General features: G+C 43.4%; 1 protein-coding gene across 1 annotated transcript in view; it reads right to left on the bottom strand.

The window, feature by feature from the left end:
* Positions 1-17240, bottom strand: part of TRPC5 (transient receptor potential cation channel subfamily C member 5) — a 242908-nt gene extending 225668 nt beyond the window's left edge. Inside the window, exon 1 of the mRNA XM_070951894.1 lies at positions 16863-17240. Coding sequence (XP_070807995.1) covers positions 16863-17240 — 378 coding nt within the window. The remainder of the gene's footprint in view (positions 1-16862) is intronic.
* Between the last annotated feature and the right edge of the window lie 787 nt (positions 17241-18027).

Below are 18027 nucleotides of genomic sequence, written 5' to 3'. Positions count from 1 at the left end.
GGACTGTTTCTGATCTGTAATCTGTAGCTCTTCAAAAATGTTTAGTGAACTGACATGTATTTTTATTTGTTTGGGTTTATGTTCCACTATTATCAAAAGCATGGCCCATTGCAATAATCCCTTCTGTGAGCAAAATGATGTTTTTGCTACAACAGTGAACATGGTTTAGTCCCGTGTTGGCAAACTTTTGGCACATGTGCCAGAAGTGGCACACAGAGCCATTTTTCCGGGCACACGAGCCATCGCCAAGCTCACCTGAAACTGTGCATGCTGCAATTCAGGGGACCCAGCTGATCTTCAGAGCTCTCCTGCGCATGCGTGTGAGATTGTGCATGCATGCGCAGACAGCATTTGTGCGCATGCATTGTGTGCACAAAAGCTGTGCCCATGTGCATATGGTGAGATTGCACATGCAGTGTGCACTAGTGCACATAAACAAAAGCTGTGCGCATGTGCAGATGGTGCGGTTGCACGCGCAGCACGTGTGGAGCAGTGGTGGGTTCCTCCAGGTTCGGCCCGTTTCCGCCGAGCTGGTAGTGGTGACAATATGATGTCACCGAACCGGTTCTACCCCCCTGCCCCCCGTCCCCCCCACCATCCCCCCACATTATTCTTAACTTTTATTTGGCCCCACCCCCAATCTATCGCTGCCTCCTGAGTCCCAGCTGATGGGCTATAAGGAAAAAAACTGTTTAAACTCTTGCCACGGGGCTTCAAAGGGCCGCCCTACAGCTGATCAGTGTTAAAAGGCAGTGTGGTGGTAGACCAGTGCCTCCAAAAACAAATGAGTAGACCGGTGCCTGCAAAAATAAAGGGTAGACCAGTGCCTCCAAAAACAAATGAGTAGACCGGTACAGCTCTGTAAGCAGTTAAACGCCTGGTAGATCAGTACCTCTGCTAAATCCTAAAGAATTGTCACATGACCATCAAGCCACACCCACAAAATAAGCCACACCCACAGAACCGGTAGTAAAAAAAATTAGAACCCACCCCTGGTGTGGAGAAGCCACGCGTTACCACAGATGGCATGCGAGCGTGTGCAGGCCGCGAAGCGCGTTCTTGTTCGGCACTTGGTAAGTAAAAGGTTCTCCATCACTAGTTTAGTCAATTCCAAGACGCACAAAAAAAGAAAAGAGCCCTGAGCACTAGGAGAAAAATCTATTTAACAGGCTGATCCTCAGAGAGACATAAATTAATGAGTGGATTATTTATTACCAATCTTGCAATTTAAATGGGGGTAGGGGAAAAGAGAATTCTAGTGTAATGATTCATGCGCAAGCCCTTCAGCAGCTAAGGAAGAAAGCAAAATAAATAAAATTAGAATTAGACCTACAGGTCTGTTTTCCAGTCCCCACTTTAACGCCCACCAAATTTAGCATATCATATGATTACAGCTGCTTCAGTGGTGGAATTCAAATTTTTTTACTACCGATTCTGTGGGTGTGGCTTGGTGGCGTGGTGTGGCTTGGTGGGCATGGCAGGGGAAGGATACTGCAAAATCTCCATTCCCACCCCACTCCAGGGGAAGGATATTGCAAAATCTCCAGTCCCACCCCACTCCAGGGGAAGGATATTGCAAAATCTCCAGTCCCACCCCACTTTGGGGCCAGCTGGTTCTCCGAACTACTCAAAATTTCCGCTACCGATTCTCCAGAACCTGTCAGAACCTGCTGAATTTCACTCCTGGAGTTAGAGTTCAGGAGCTAGTTAACACGTTGCATGAACACACATCATTAAGCCACATTCTAATCAACTTCAATTTATTTTGGTAGATTGTTCAAAGGCAGATCTTGTGGCCACTTTATGGTTTGGTGTAACAGTGAACCCATAAAACTGGGTTGAGTAAGCCATGTTTATTGATCACAATAAACTATAAGCATGGGCCAATGTGCTAGTTGATAATGCAATGCAACCATTTCCCAAATCTTTGTTTGGCTTTTTAAGCTATTCTTGGCAGGGCTAGGCGTATTTAATCCAATTTAATCCTATTTAAATGCAGGAATGGTGATCATTCAATACAGGATTTCCAAACTAATCTTATTGCATTTTTTAAAAAACACACCCATAACTTCTAAACTAAACAAGAGCCTGAAGATGACAGGGTTGTGAGCCTGTCAAAACGATGCTAGAAAGAAAAACTTTTAAGATACTGGTAGGATTTTAGCTAAGGTTTTAAAGGACCTTGCAGAGTGCTCTGTAAGGATTTTCGGAAGATTTTAAGCTAGGATTTTAACCAGAATTTTAAACATTTTAACTAACTTATTTAACATGACGCGGGAAAACACCCAAGATTTTAATTTTTTGCATATACACACCCGCAAAAACTTAAGAAGACAGATACCATACCTCTACGGGGAGGAAATGTGCCATCTCACTAGGATCTATGAAAAGTTTGAAGTAGGGAGGGCTGTAATATTATGTGATCTAAGTTTCTTACGTCGCTGCCGAGATCGAGGAGTTATACCAACATGTTTTAGAGTTAAATTCCATCCTATGTCTGCTTCTATCAAACGTATTTTACGAAGAACAGCAATGGCATTATTGAGAAATGAACTCCATAACAAAAGGTTCTTATTAGATCAAACAAATAAGGATTTATTAACTTTGCATTTGAAAATAAGTAACACAGTTCACCCAATTCTGTGAGACAAAATAAAACTACTGGCCATTTGGAGAGCTGAAACTTAGACTGTTTACAAAAACAATAGACACCAAAAGAAATTTGAGTACTTAGAAAATCAAGGGAGACCCCCTAGAGTAGTACAGCACCATCTAAAACAGGTAGTTTATAACATTTCCAACAGAGAGCTAACTACAGAAGAAACAAGTGTTTCAGCAAAAGGTTTTAATTTTCCAGTAGCGCCCAGGAGAATCCCTGTAGAAACAGTGATATGTGAGGTGGAAGCCAGCTTAACAAAACTCAACACGGAGGATGCTGATAGGATTAGGCATGAGGTTACTAACATTATTTGCACTAGTAAACCCCCTAAGAGTAACCTGCCCAGGGAAGAATACAGAGCATTGCAGGAACTAAGAATGATGATAGAATAATCATACTGCCCTCAGACAAAGGCAATGCTACGGTGATAATGAATACGGTAGATTAGGACAAAAAGTTACTCGAGCTCCTCCAAGACGTTACGTACAAACCCCTAAGCACTGACCCAACCACATATTTAGAAAAAATTACCAAACCCAAGATAAAGGCCAGTCCCATAGATAAAGAAGTTCAACAAACAATCATTCCCAGAGAGAAGTCATCGAAATGTCCAAAACTATATGGCCTCCCAAAAATACATAAAGAGGGCATACCCCTCAGACCTATAGTCAGCTGTATAGGCTCTCCACTACAAAACTTGGCTAGATATTTAGCCAAACAACTACAACCATTTGCAGAATCGATTGCTTCCTATGTGCAGAACTCATATCATCTCATAGAAATTCTGAGAAACCAACGCATAGATCAGGGTGACCTACTTGTAAGCATCAATGTGGTTTCATTGTTCACCCAAGTACCCATTACAGAAGCTCTAGCAACGATCAAAAACAAATACCAGCCACCAAACCACATCATAGAATTGGCAGAGCATTGCCTATCTAACACCTACTTCATGTACAGAGGGCAAAGATATAAACAAATGCAAGGGGCACCAATGGGGTCACCGCTCTCCCCAGTTATTGCCAATCTGTTCATGGAAAGATTTGAAATTAAAGCATTGGAACAAACTATCTATAAACCAAAATTATGGCTCAGATATGTAGATGATACGTTCGTCATCTGGCCTCATGGAAAAGACAAGCTAGACAATTTTCTAGCACACTTGAATAACATGCACCCAAAGATAAAGATCACTATGGAAATGGAGAAGGAAAATCAACTCCCATTCCTAGATGTACTAATATATAAGAGAACTGATGGCACCCTAGGACACAGTGTTTACCAAAAGAAGACACATACAAATCGTTACCTGAACACACACTCACACCATCATCCCTCACAAATAAGTTCAGTGGCAAAAACTTTAATCACTAGAACTAAACATCTAGCAGATGAGGCACATGTACAAACAGAGCTTAAGACCCTCACAGAAGTATTAATGGAAAATGGGTTCCACAAAAATAGAATTAGAACTATAATCCAGCAAGGGACAGTAGGACAGAGCAAAACCCAAGAAGAAGAACAGAATATGGGAACTGCCATCCTGCCCTATATAAAAGGGACCACCGATAAAATTAGTAAGATATTACGGAAACAAAAAATAAAAATAGTGTTCCGTACAGATAGAAAAATATTGATGATGGTGAGAAACCCTAAGGATAAAATTGAGTTGGAAAACCAGGGGATATACGAAGTGCCATGTGCCTCCTGTCAGTCATCTTATATTGGACAGACAAATAGACGAATAAGCGTACATTTAGAAGAACATAAAAAAGGCTCCCCCCTTGGGGGCCACCAGTCGACATTGTTTGGCCGACGGCACCCGGAGGAGCCCCTCTCTATGAGAGTGTACCGGCCGGTGGGAGGCTATTGGTGGTAGTAGGCGGTCCCACAAGTACCCAGGTCCTAAGCCATGGAGCGCTTTAAAAGTGGTGACCAAAACCTTGAAGCGCACCCGGAAGACCACCGGGAGCCAGTGCAGCTCGCGCAGGAGGAGTGTTACATGGGAACGCCATGTCGCTCCCATAACCACCCACACGGCCACATTCTGGACCAGTTGGAGCCTCCGAGTGCTCTTCAAGGGGAGCCCCATGTAGAGAGCATTACAATAGTCCAGACGGGAGGTGACGAGGGCATGAGTGACTGTGCGCAAGGCATCCCGGTCTAGAAAGGGACGCAACTGACGGATCAGGCGAACCTGATAAAAAGCCCCCCTGGCTACGGCTGTCATGTGCTCTTCTAAAGACAGCCGTGAGTCCAGGAGGATGCCCAGATTGCGAGCCCTATCTGTGGGGGGCAGAGATTCACCCCCAATAGTCAGCGATGGCACCAGCTGACTCTACCGGGATGCCGGAAGCCACAGCCACTCTGTCTTGGAAGGGTTGAGCTTGAGCCTATTTCTCCCCCTCCAGACCTGCACGGCCTCCAGGCAGCGGGACATCACATCAAGGGCATCATTGGGGTGGTTTGGGGTGGAGATGTACAGCTGGGTGTCATCAGCGAACTGGTGGACTCTCACCCCAAAACCACGGATGATCTCACCCAGCGGCTTCACATAAATGTTGAACAGAAGGGGTGAGAGGACCAATCCCTGCAGCACCCCCCAAGCAAGGCGCCTCGAGGTTAACCTCTGCCCCCCTGCCAACACAAACTGCGAGTGGTCAGAGAGGAAGGAGGAGTACCACCGTAACACGGTGCCTCCAATTCCTAATCCCCTCAACCGCTGCAGCATGATACCATGGTCGGTGGTTTCAAAAGCCGCTGAGAGATCTAATAGGACCAGTACAGAGGAGCAACCCCTGTCCCGAGCCCTCCAGAGATCATCAACCAATGCAACCAATGCCGTTTCTGTGCTGTACCCCTGCCTGAAGCCTGACTGGTACGGGTCCAGATAGACAGCTTCCTCCAGGTACCGGGGTAGTTGTCGTGCCACCACACTCTCGACAACCTTCGCCACAAAACGAAGGTTGGAGACTGGACGATAATTTACTAATACAGACGGGTCCAGGGATGGCTTCTTGAGGAGGGGCCTCATCACCGCCTCTTTTAAGGTGGCGGGAAAGGCACCCTCACTCAAGGAAGCATTTATAATCCCCTGGAGCCAGCCTCGTGTAACCTTCCGGGAGGCCAGTACCAACCAGGAGGGACACGGGTCCAATAAACATGTGGCAGCACCAAGCCTACCCAGAATCCTGTCCACGTCCTCAGGAGCCACGGGGTCAAACTCTTCCCAGATAATATTCTCAAGACTCACCCCCGTCTCCCTCCCCGGACTCATCTAGTCGGAGTCCAAGCTTTCCTGAATCTGAGCGACTTTATCATGCAGGAACTGCACAAAATCCTCAGCTCAACCCTGCAAGGGATCTTCCCGCACTCCCACCCGGAGGAGGGAGTGGGTCACCCTAAACAGAGCGGCTGGGCGGTTCTCTGCAGATGCGATAAGAGCGGGAAAATAGTTAGATTTTGCTTTTATCGCCACTAGGTAGGTCTTGATATAAGATCTCACCTGTGTCCGGTCAGATTCAGATTGACTAGTCTTCCAAACACTCTCTAGGCGTCTTTTCCGACGCTTCATCTCCCTCAGCTCCTCGGAGAACCAAGGAGCCGGTTGAGGTCGGCATCGGGTCAGAGGCCGCAAAGGCACGACGCGGTCCAAAGCCCCTGCGGTGCACTATCCCAGGCGGCCACCAGATCTTCAGTCGAGTCGTGTGCCAGAGTCTCTGGAAACAGCCCAAGCTCCATCTGGAACCTTTCAGGATCCATCAGGCGCCTGGGACGGAACCATCTAGTCAGTTCCGTCTCCCTGCGGCGGGGGGAAGCGGCTTGAAAGTCTAAGTGAAGGAGCAAATGATCTGTCCATGACAAGGGTTTAATGTCCCCTCTACGAAGATCATTCAGCCACTGACCAGAGATGAAAATCAAGTCCAGAGTGACCAGAGAACAAACTGTTGTTATAGTTTGCAAGGATCTGCCTTCTTTCATGAACAGTTGTGGCATTTGGAAAAAAGTGAGGTGTGTTTAACCAGTCTGATAATTTACATTACAGGCTACCAATATGTGGCAATTTGATATCAGCAGCTGGGGGGGCGGGCGGTTTAAAAATTGCAGTGTGGGTGGCAGTGTGTGTTTCTCTCTCGCTCCCCCCTCTCTTTTCCGCAAGGGAACAGGGTGCCACCTGTTCACATCTGATTTGAAATTTATGTCCAGTTTCATTTTTTTAAAGTCCTTTGACATTTTTTCTATATCATCACTTGCAACTCAATCCTCTACAGAGAAAGCTGTGTATGATTGCCATTTTATTGGTGTCTTTAAAAAGCAAACAAATATAGTCCATTGATCTTTTCAGACCTTTGATCATTCTGATTCCCTTTCTCTTTCTCTTTTTCCAGTTCTGTGGTAACCTTTGAGGGGCAAAGAACCACAAATGGAGCATTGTGAATACCTGTTATTATAATTTATGTACTACCAGCACAGCTATTCTCAAGAGGCTTTGCCTTAAGGCACTTACAAACTAAAATTTGACAGAGCAAAAATGATGGCTTTAAATAATTTAAGCCCCAGCAAGATTGATTCAGGTGATAGCCGGAGCTAATTCCAAAACTGCCTTGATAAGGGCAATGAAAGATGGATGGATTTTTGTGCAATGTCCAACTGCCAATTTGTTTATTTCTTTATTAAATATATTTGGCTAGCTATTTGCCAAGTGATACTGGACAATTAACAAGGGTGAAAAACTATAATGCAGAGCAATGAGGAAAAATAGTGTAGAATGAAATATTGGGGAGATTCTAGTAAGTTTGGAGGGTTTATAAATCTGCAGAATCAAGGCCCTACTGAATATGGGGAGGGAGCTGTTCTATTGGGCAGGCACTATGTTAGAGAAGATGTATCTCCTAGGTCCAATAAAATGGCACTGTTTAATATAGGTAGTCCTCAATTTATGATCACAATTGAGCCCAAAATTTCTGTTGCTAAGCAAGAGAGTTGTTAAGTGAATTTTCCCCCATTTTACAACCTTTCTTGCCACAGTTGTTATGTGAATCACTACAATGCTAACATGGTTGTTAAGTGAATCTGGCTTCTCCATGCTACAGTTCAGCCTAAACCTGTTCATCCACTTCCAGACTCCCAAGATTTCCAGATACTGGCATAAAACTTTAAAAAGCATCATTTGGTCAGCTGAAGGTTGAGATTATATAGCTGGCTATCATCAGTGTACTAATGACATCTAACTCAGAGCTTTGGATGGCCTCACCCAGTGGCTTCATATAGATGTTAAAAAGGAAAAAGAAGAGCACAAAATCCTGAGACTCATTACATAACAGAGATCTCTTCCTCTGGTCCATTCAACACCAACTGAAATTTGAAGGAGAGATCCACTACAACAGTCTCTCTCTCTCCCTCCCCACTCCTTTATAATGTCCTGAGTTGGTTCAAAATGATTCCATGATTAATGGTATTGAATGCTCAAAGATCAAGGGTGACCGGAATAGATGACCAGAATAGATGCACGTCAAATATCACAACTGTCTCCATGTGTGAAACCTAATTGGAAGGAATCCAGATAATCTTCTTCCACCACAGCGCTCTGAAATCTCAGACCAACACCTTCTCTAAAAGCTTCCCCAGAAAGAGACAGCCAGAAATTATTCAACAATGTTTGGTCTAATAATGATTTCTTTAAGAATGATTTAAGAATGATAGAAAATCAAGGGAGACTCCCTAGAATAGTACAGCACCATCTAAAACAGGTAGTTTATAACATCTCCAACAGAGAGCTAACTACAGCAGAAACAAGCGTTTTAGCAAAAGGTTTTAATTTTGCAGTAGCGCCCAGGAGAATCCCTGTAGAAACAGTGATATGTGAGGTGGAAGCCAGCTTAACAAAACTCAACACGGAGGATGCTGATAGGATTAGGCATGAGGTTACTAACATTATTTGCACTAGTAAACCCCCTAAGAGTAACCTGCCCAGGGAAGAATACAGAGCATTGCAGGAACTAAGAATGATGATAGAATAATCATACTGCCCGCAGACAAAGGCAATGCTACGGTGATAATGAATACGGTAGATTAGGACAAAAAGTTACTCGAGCTCCTCCAAGACGTTACGTACAAACCCCTAAGCACTGACCCAACCACATATTTAGAAAAAACTACCAAACCCAAGATAAAGGCCAGTCCCATAGATAAAGAAGTTCAACAAACAATCATTCCCAGAGAGAAGTCATTGAAATGTCCAAAACTATATGGCCTGAAAAAATGACTTTTTTCAGAGGCCTGAAAAAAGTCATTTCTGACTGGGCCTCACACTTTTGACCGGTCCTCACACTTATGGGATTCATTTTTTTTAACAACAGGTTCTGTGGGTGTGGCTTAGTTGGGGGTGTGGCTTGGCAATCATGTGACTGGGTGGGCATGGCTAGCTGGTCACGTGACTGTGTAGGCGTGGGTAGCTCGTCATGTGACCGGGTGGGCGTGGCTATGTGCATAGACTTTTTTCAGACGCCTGAAAAAAGTCATTTCTGACTGGGCCTCACACTTTTGACCGGTCCTCACACTTATGACCATCCTCACATTTATGCCCGTGCAGCTTTCTTAACAACCATGTCACTCATTTCACAACTGCTTCTCTTCACCATGGTGACAAGATAGGGCAAAAACGTAAAATGTGAGGACAGTCGTAAGTTCGAGGACTGGTCAAAAGTGCGAGGACCAATCAGAAATAACTTTTTCAGCCCTCTGAGTAGTCCATATGCATAAAAGGATACAACAAACAATCATTCCCAGAGAGAAGTCATCGAAATGTCCAAAACTATATGGCCTCCCAAAAATACATAAAGAGGGCAGGGCCGGATTTAGATGAAAAGAGGCCCTAGGCTATTCCACTTATGAGGCCCTTTCACCAGTGGTGGGATTCATTTTTTTTAACAACAGGTTCTGTGGGTGTGGCTTAGTTGGGGGTGTGGCTTGGCAATCATGTGACTGGGTGGGCATGGCTAGCTGGTCACGTGACTGTGTAGGCGTGGGTAGCTCGTCATGTGACCGGGTGGGCGTGGCTATGTGCATAGACTTTTTTCAGAGGCCTGAAAAAAGTCATTTCTGACTGGGCCTCACACTTTTGACCGGTCCTCACACTTATGACCATCCTCACATTTATGCCCGTGCAGCTTTCTTAACAACCATGTCACTCATTTCACAACTGCTTCTCTTCACCATGGTGACAAGATAGGGCAAAAACATAAAATGTGAGGACAGTCGTAAGTTCGAGGACTGGTCAAAAGTGTGAGGACCAATCAGAAATAACTTTTTCAGCCCTCTGAGTAGTACATATGCACAAAAGGATACAGCAATAGAGAGGGATGAAGGAAGGGAAGGGAAATTAGAGTAGGAGGGAGGGTAAGAGAGGGAGGAAGAGAGGAGGAGAAGGAGAAAGGAAGAGGAAGTAGGGAGGAGAAGAAGAGGGGGAGGAAGAGAAAGTAAGAAGGAAAGAAAAGAGAGAGGTGGTAGGTTTGAGGAGAAAGATTGCTGTACAATAAAAAAGATGAAAGGGAAGAAAGCCAACCCCAAACAAATATAAAGATATTAAGATAAAATAATGAATTGTTAAACTTTAAAGAATAAAAGAGAACAAATATGAATAAATAACAATAATTAGAAACACACATACCAACATACAATGTATTTTCTTTGAACAGAGTATTTGGCCGGTTCACAAATTTAAACAGTGTTTAGTCATTTCAATTAAATGTACAATTTCTATATTTCCTTTTTGCCATATTTATTCCTCATCTATTTTTGTAAAAAACCAATATTACCCTTCATCCTCATCTCTAATCTTAATCAAATTCAATTTTTCCCTTCTATTCTATATTATACCCCTTCCCATTGTCATCTATTTTTATATCCATCCTCACATTGGTTAATTATGTAATATTAGTTGTTTAATATAAATTCAACATTTTAATATAAATCAATTAGTTATATAACTACCTTTTTTGTATATTAATCAATATGAACATGAATATTCCAATTATTTCCATGCAATCCAATTTCTTACAAATCAATTAATTATATTTACCAATAATAATAAACCAAATAATTTCCCCCATATATTCCTCCAAACCACAACTTAACCATTTCTGCTTTCAGAAATATACAATTAATAGTATCTCAATTATTACAATTCCCTAGTTAAATAGAGCTTTTTTTCTTTTGTGTTTTAAAATCCTGAACTCTCCTCTTTTTCTCTAAATTTCCCATTGTTTGCACCTACCTTTTTTGGTGAGGAAAAAGAAAAGAATTCTGCCTGCCTAATTTTCCAACCTTGCAGCAACAGCAAAGCAGTTTCAGTTTCGTTTCTCAGTATAGCTAGGGGAAAAAAAAATCAGCACTCTTTGCAAGGAAGCAGAAGAGCCCTGAGCAAAACAGCTGAGACAAATCAGCTGAGAGCCGGGAGGCCAATTAGCCTATGCTGAAGCTCCGGGGGCCAATAAAATTACAAAAGAAAAAACCGAACCCTTTGTTAAATTGCTGGCTCCCCCGCCCCTCGCTCACCACTATTGATTGGCAATAAATAGTGGTGCGGAGGGGCGGGGCAAGCCAGCAATTTAACAAAGGGTTCGGCTGCATCACTGGCTCTTGGGCGGCCCTTTGAAGCCCCGCGGCAAGAATTTGAAGTTTTTTTTTCCTCTAGCCATCGGAGGCAGCAATAGATTGGGAGTGGGCGGGGTAAGCGAATGGCCGGCGATCCAACAGAGCAGAGAGTGAGGGTGAGTCAAGGCGTGGAAGCGGCTTTCTCCATCCTGCTCTCTTGCATCCGGAGCCGGTGGGGAACCACGTGGCAGCCCACGTGGATCCCAGGCAGCGGAACTCAGGCTAGGGAAGGGGTGGGCAATTGTGGCTCTTTTACAACCTGTGACCTTCAACTCCCAGAATTCCTGAGACAGCCAAGCTGTCTCAGGAATTCTGGAAGTTGAAGTCCACAGGTTGTAAAAGAGCCACAATTGCCTACCACTGGCTACGGTAGGCTGGTGCCGCACGGGTGGGAGGCGAGGGGCGGGCGGGCCAGCAATTTAACAAAGGGTTCGGCCAAACCCCCTAGAACCCCCAGAATCCCACCACTGTGTAGGCCCCTCTTGATCTTGATGCCCTAGGCTGAAGCCTAGTTAGCCTATAGGAAAATCCGGCCCTGAAAGAGGGCATACCCCTCAGACCTATAGTCAGGTGTATAGGCTCTCCACTACAAAACTTGGCTAGATATTTAGCCAAACAACTACAACCATTTGCAGAATCGATTGCTTCCTATGTGCAGAACTCATATCATCTCATAGAAATTCTGAGAAACCAACGCATAGAGCAGGGTGACCTACTTGTAAGCTTCAATGTGGTTTCATTGTTCACCCAAGTACATGATGAAAATTCAGGCACTTGGCAACTGGCATGAATTTAAAACTATTGCACCATTCCAAGGCCATATCATTATGATTTGTGATCTTCCCAGCTGACTTCCAATGAGCAAAATCAATGGGAAAATCCAGAATTGCTTAACATCTGCATGATTCACTGAACAACTGCATGTGATTTGCTTAACAAGTGTGACAAAATAGTTGTAAATTGGGCATAACTCACTTAATAACTGCCTTGCTTAGCAGTGGAAATTCTGGTCCTAATTGGGGTGGTAGGTCAAGGACTACCTATATTGTGTATGTAAATCCCTTGGATGTCTATGGAGATTCTCAGTCCTCCAGGTCATAGTTGTCCCAAATGTGCTTTTTCAAAAGGCAACTAAATTTTGTTTTACTTGAAGACATTTCGCTTCTCATCCAAGAAGCTTCTTCAGTTCTGAAATGAGGTGTCAGACTTGCCATCACTTAAACCTCTAAATAGATGATCCAAGATGGCACCGCCGAAGGCTGCCTTGGTGAAATGCTCTCTAATAGTTTCTTTATTTTTAATTATTCTCTGTGACTCACTACAGATTTCTTACTCACAAGACCATCTGCTAAAAATTAAGCAATGTTTCTTTAAGGAGCAGCTTTCTGTGATCTCAACCCCCCCTCCCTTTCCCGGAACCATGGATTACCAAAAAAACCAAACAGAAGAAGCGAAGAAGGAGATGTAAAAGAGCGGAGATTTTAAACAAATTAAGGAATAGGAGAAATAAAATTCCTCTGCCTTCAATTTTCCTAACCAACATACATTCACTTGCTAATAAGGTGAATGAAATACTCCTTTTAAACAGATACAATTCTGACTTTTACAATTCAGCAGCCCTATGCCTCTCTGAAACCTGGTTAAATGAATCAATTGAAGATAGCAGCCTGCATATCCCAGGGTTTCAGATTCAACGATCAGACAGAATTTCAGAAATATCTGGTAAAAAGAAGGGAGGAGGCTTATGCTTATATATCAACAAGAGCTGGTCTCAGGATATAACTATAATATATACATTCTGTGACGAAAACCTAGAGACATTAATTATCAACTGCAAACCATACTACTCACCTCGTGAATTTTCCTCATTTCTTCTAATTGCTGTTTATGTCCCACCACAAGCCTGTGTAAACAAGGCATTACGAACTCTAGCTGACCAAATTATGGAGGTTGAAGCCAAATACCCTGATTCACTGCCCATTATTTTGGGAGATCTAAACAAGGCAAACTTAAGGAAAGAGCTACCAAAATGCTTTCAGCATGTCAATTGTCCCACTAGAGGCAAGAATACTTTAGACCATTGCTACACAACACTAAAAGATGCTTATCGGTCCTTACCAGGAGCAGCTGTGGGACACTCTGATCATTGCATGATTCACCTTGTACCTGCTTACAGGCAAAAACTTAAAACCACAAAACCAACAATTAAATCAGTGAAGACCTGGATGGAGGAGGCAAAGTTAAAGCTACAGGCCTGCCTTGACTGCACTGATCGGAATGTTTTTGAAAGTACCTCTGCAGACTTAGATGAAGTCACAGAGACAGTAACATCATATGTCAGCATCTGTGAAGACCTATGTGTACCCACCAGGATCTTGCGAATATAGAGTAACAACAAACCTTGGTTCACAGCTAAACCTAAGCAGCTACATCGTTCCAAAGAGGAAACCTACAGAAAAGGTGATAAAATGCTATACAATCAGGCCAGGGGTGGGTTCTAATTTTTTTTACTACCGATTCTGTGGGCGTGGCTTATTTTGTGGGCGTGGCTTGATGGTCATGTGACAATTCTTTAGGATTTAGCAGAGGTATTGGTCTACCAGGCTTTTAACTGCTTGCAGAACTGTACCGGTCTACTCATTTGTTTTTGGAGGCACCGGTCTACTCATTTGTTTTTGAAGGCACCGGTCTACCCATTTATTTTTGCAGGCACCGGTCTACTCATTTGTTTTTGGAGGCACTGGTCTACCCATTTATTTTTGGAGGCACCGATCTACTCATTTGTTTTTGGAGGCACCAGTCTACCACCACACTGCCTTTTAACACTGATCAGCTGTAGGGCGGCCCTTTGAAGCCCCGCGGCAAGAGTTTAAACAGTTTTTTTCCTTCTAGCTGATCAGCTGGGACTCAGGAGGCAGCAATAGATGGGGCAAATAAAAGGTAAGAAAAATGTGGGGGGGGGGGCGGGGGGCGAGGGGAGCAGAACCGGTTCGGTGACATCATATTGTCACCGCTACCAGCTCGGCGGAACCAGGCCAAACCGGGAGGAACCCACCACTGAATCAGGCCAGAAATGTATTACAAGGGAGATCAGAGCAGCAAAAAGAAGCTACTCTGAAAAGCTAAGGAATCAGTTTTCAACAAATGAACCAGCAAACATGTGAAAAACTCTTAAAAATATCACCGGCTATGGCAAACCTCCTTCCCAGGCTGAAAGAAATCAACAACTGGCAGATGACCTGAATGTGTTTTACTGCAGGTTTGAAAGGAAACTACAGCCACCTATCTCCACAACCCCCATCTCAGACACACCAACAACAGCCAAGCCTCCTACAACTGGCCCCATCCCATTGGGTTCACAACCCCTAGTGATCACAGAAAAGGAAGGGCAAGACCTATTTCACAGACAAAAGCCAGGAAAAGCTCCAAGCCTAGACAAGATAACTCCTTCTTGCTTAAAAGTCTGTGCTGACCAATTGGCCTCCGTCTTCACCCAAATCTTCAAAAAATCACTAGAGATGTGCTATGTTCCTTCTTGCTTCAAACACTCTACTATCATCCCAGTGCCAAAGAAGCCAACCAGGAACTGAACGACTACAGACCAGTTGCTCTAACATCTGTAGTCATGAAAACCTTTCAAAGGCTAGTGCTGTCCCACTTGAAAACCATCACAGATCCGCTGTTAGACCCTTTGCAATTTGCATACCAAGCAAATAGATCGACAGATGATGCTGTTAATATGGCTCTGCACTACATCCTATAACATCTTGAATCTCCAAAGACCTACACAAGGGCCCTCTTTGTAGACTTTAGTTCAGCATTCAATACCATCATTCCGGACACACTTCTAACTAAACTAAGCCAGCTAGAACACACTTGCAAGTGGATCATAAGTTTCCTAACAAACAGGAAACAGCAGGTGAAGCTAAGCAGAATTGCATCAGATACCTGTACAATTAGCACAGGGGTCCTCCAAGGCTGGGTGCTCTCCCCACTTCTCTTCTCTCTGTATACCAATGACTGCATCTCTAATGATCCATCTGTTAAACCACTGAAGTTCGCAGATGACACAACAGTGATCGGTCTCATTCAAGACAATGATGAATCCACATACAGATGGGAGGTTGAACAACTAGCCTCGTGATGTGACCGGAACAATCTGGAACTGAACACACTCAAAACCGTAGAAATGGTGGTAGACTTTAGGAGAAGCCCTTCCATACTTCCACCTCTCACAATACTAGACAACACAGAATCAACAGTAGAGACCTTCAAATTTCTAGGTTCTATCATATCACAAGATCTAAAATAGACAGCTAACATCAAAAAAGTCATCAAAAAAGCACAACAAAGAATGTTCTTTCTGCGCCAACTCAGAAAGCTCAAACTGCCCAAGGAGCAGCTGATCCAGTTCTACAGAGGAATTATTGAGTCTGTCATCTGCACCTCTATAACTGCCTAGTTTGGCTCTGCAACCCAACAAGACAGACACAGACTTCAGAGGATAATTAGAACTGCAGAAAAAACAATTGCTACCAACCTGCCTTCCATTGAGGATCTGTATACTGCACAAGTCAAAAAGAGGGCTGTGAAAATATTTACAGACCCCTCACATCCTGGACATAAACTGTTTCAACTCCTACCCTCAAAATGACACTATAGAGCACTGCACACCAGAACAACTAGACATAAGAACAGTTTTTCCTCGAACGCCATCACTCTGCTAAACAAATAATTCCCTCAACATTGTCAAACTATTTACTAAGTCTGCACTACTATTAATCATCTCATCGTTCCCACCACCCATCTCCTTCCACTTATGACTGTATAACTGTAATTTTGTTGCTTGTATCCTTATGATTTATATTGATATTGTTTCCGGATTGCTTATTTGTACCCTATGACTATCATTAAGTGTTATACCTTATGATTCTTGATAAACGTATCTTTTCTTTCACGTACACTGAGAGCATATGCACCAAGACAAATTCACACTTGGCCAATAAAAAATTCTAATTCTAATTCTAGAAACGATCCTTAGTTCCATTTGCTGAGAAAGGTATAGTTTTATTAGAAGTCAAGTGTATTGCAGTAATATGTAGTTAGAACTGAGAATCGTGCAGCAAAATACCTAAGTTTTTTCCCTCCCTTAACTGCTTCCCATTGCTGTCACCCCCACCCCCATAACTCATCAGATTCAAGCAAAATGTTTTAATAATGATCGCTTCAAGCATAGGTTGGTATGTAGCTGCATTCTTCTCCCAGCTGGGTAACCTTGAGGCAGCATCTCAGGGAGATGCAGCAGTTACTTTTGTTTTCCCCCAAGCATTTACCCTCCCATCTACCCTCCCCAGAGTTCATGACAGATTGTGACCACATGGTAGTGAAGCACAAGTGAGGGGGCAGCTGACATGAAGTGCACTGAAGAAGTTTCTTGGATGAGAAGCAAAATATCTTAAAGGAAAAATAAAGAAAGTAAAATTGTCTTTTGAAAAAGCATCTTTGGGGAAATCCCTTGGATACACATCTCAGTTCATTCTTGACTTACCTGCTTCTCGCCACTTCGCTTCTTGTAATTCAGAAGCAGTTCCACAGCCCCCACGACTTCTTTCCGTATTGCATACAGAAGTGCATCACCCACGTAGATATTGTGGCTCAGTAACAACTCCATAATCTCTAAGTTTTCATTCTCTATGGCTATTAGAAGGGCACTGCGACCAAGAGGGTCCATGCAGTTGATGTTGATGTTATAATAGATCTCTGCCTCCTCCAAGGAATGCTTTACGCTGGCATAGTCCCCCTTCTCCACAGCACTAAGGTAGGCCTTCTCCTCCGAGGACAGCTCCACTTCTGCCCGGACAATTTGCAGTGGGATCCGGTCTCTATAGGGGGAGTAGTTTACTTTTTTGTAATAGAGCTGAGCCATTTTTCATAGCGACTTGATGGGCTGTTTGGAAACAAAGAAAGCAGCTGTCAAGACTCACAGAAATCAGAAGACTCAGGCAGTTCAAATGAGTACAAAGATTCATCTACAAGTATCTGACCAATGGAAATGAGCAGGAAATAAGAAAGGCATTCAAGCTGGGCTAGACTTAGATCTAAGAATTAAGATCTAGAATTAAGAGCCTTGGTGGCGAAGCAGACTAAAGTGCTGTTAAGTAGCACCAGCTGTCTGCAATTACTGCAAGTTCAAATCTCACCAGGCTCAAGGTTGACTCAGCCTTCCATCTTTTCGAGGTAGGTAAAATGACGACCCGGATTATGGGGGCAATAAGGTGACTTTGTATAAAAAAGAACACCACTTTCAGCTTCAGCATAGGTTATTTAGCACAAGTTGATTAGATTGGCCTCCTGACTCTCAGTTGATTTGCTCTCAGCTGTTTTGCGCAGGGCTTTCCTGCTTGCTGCAAAAAGTGCTGGAGCAGATTTTTTTCCCCTAGCTATGCTGAAAAAACTGAAACTGAAAGCATGCTCTTTGCTGCAACGTGACAAAATGAGGCAGAAAGAGATTTCTTTTTCTTTTTTCTCACCAAAAAAGGTAGGTGCAAACAATAGGAAATTTAGGGCAAAAAAGGAGAGTTCAAGATTTTAAAACACAAAATGAAAGAAGCTCTATTTAACTAGGGAACTGTAATAATTGAGATACTATTAATTGTATATTGTGTTGAAAGCAGAAATGGTTAAGTTGTGATTTGGAAGAATATATGGGGAAA

The sequence above is a fragment of the Pituophis catenifer genome, unplaced genomic scaffold, assembly GCF_029215685.1.
Source record: "Pituophis catenifer annectens isolate HBS135680 unplaced genomic scaffold, rPitCat1.0.hap2 SCAF_11, whole genome shotgun sequence".
Taxonomy (NCBI): Eukaryota; Metazoa; Chordata; class Lepidosauria; order Squamata; family Colubridae; genus Pituophis; species Pituophis catenifer.
Note: the sequence above shows the minus strand (reverse complement) of the source record. Positions and strands in the feature narration are given on the sequence as shown.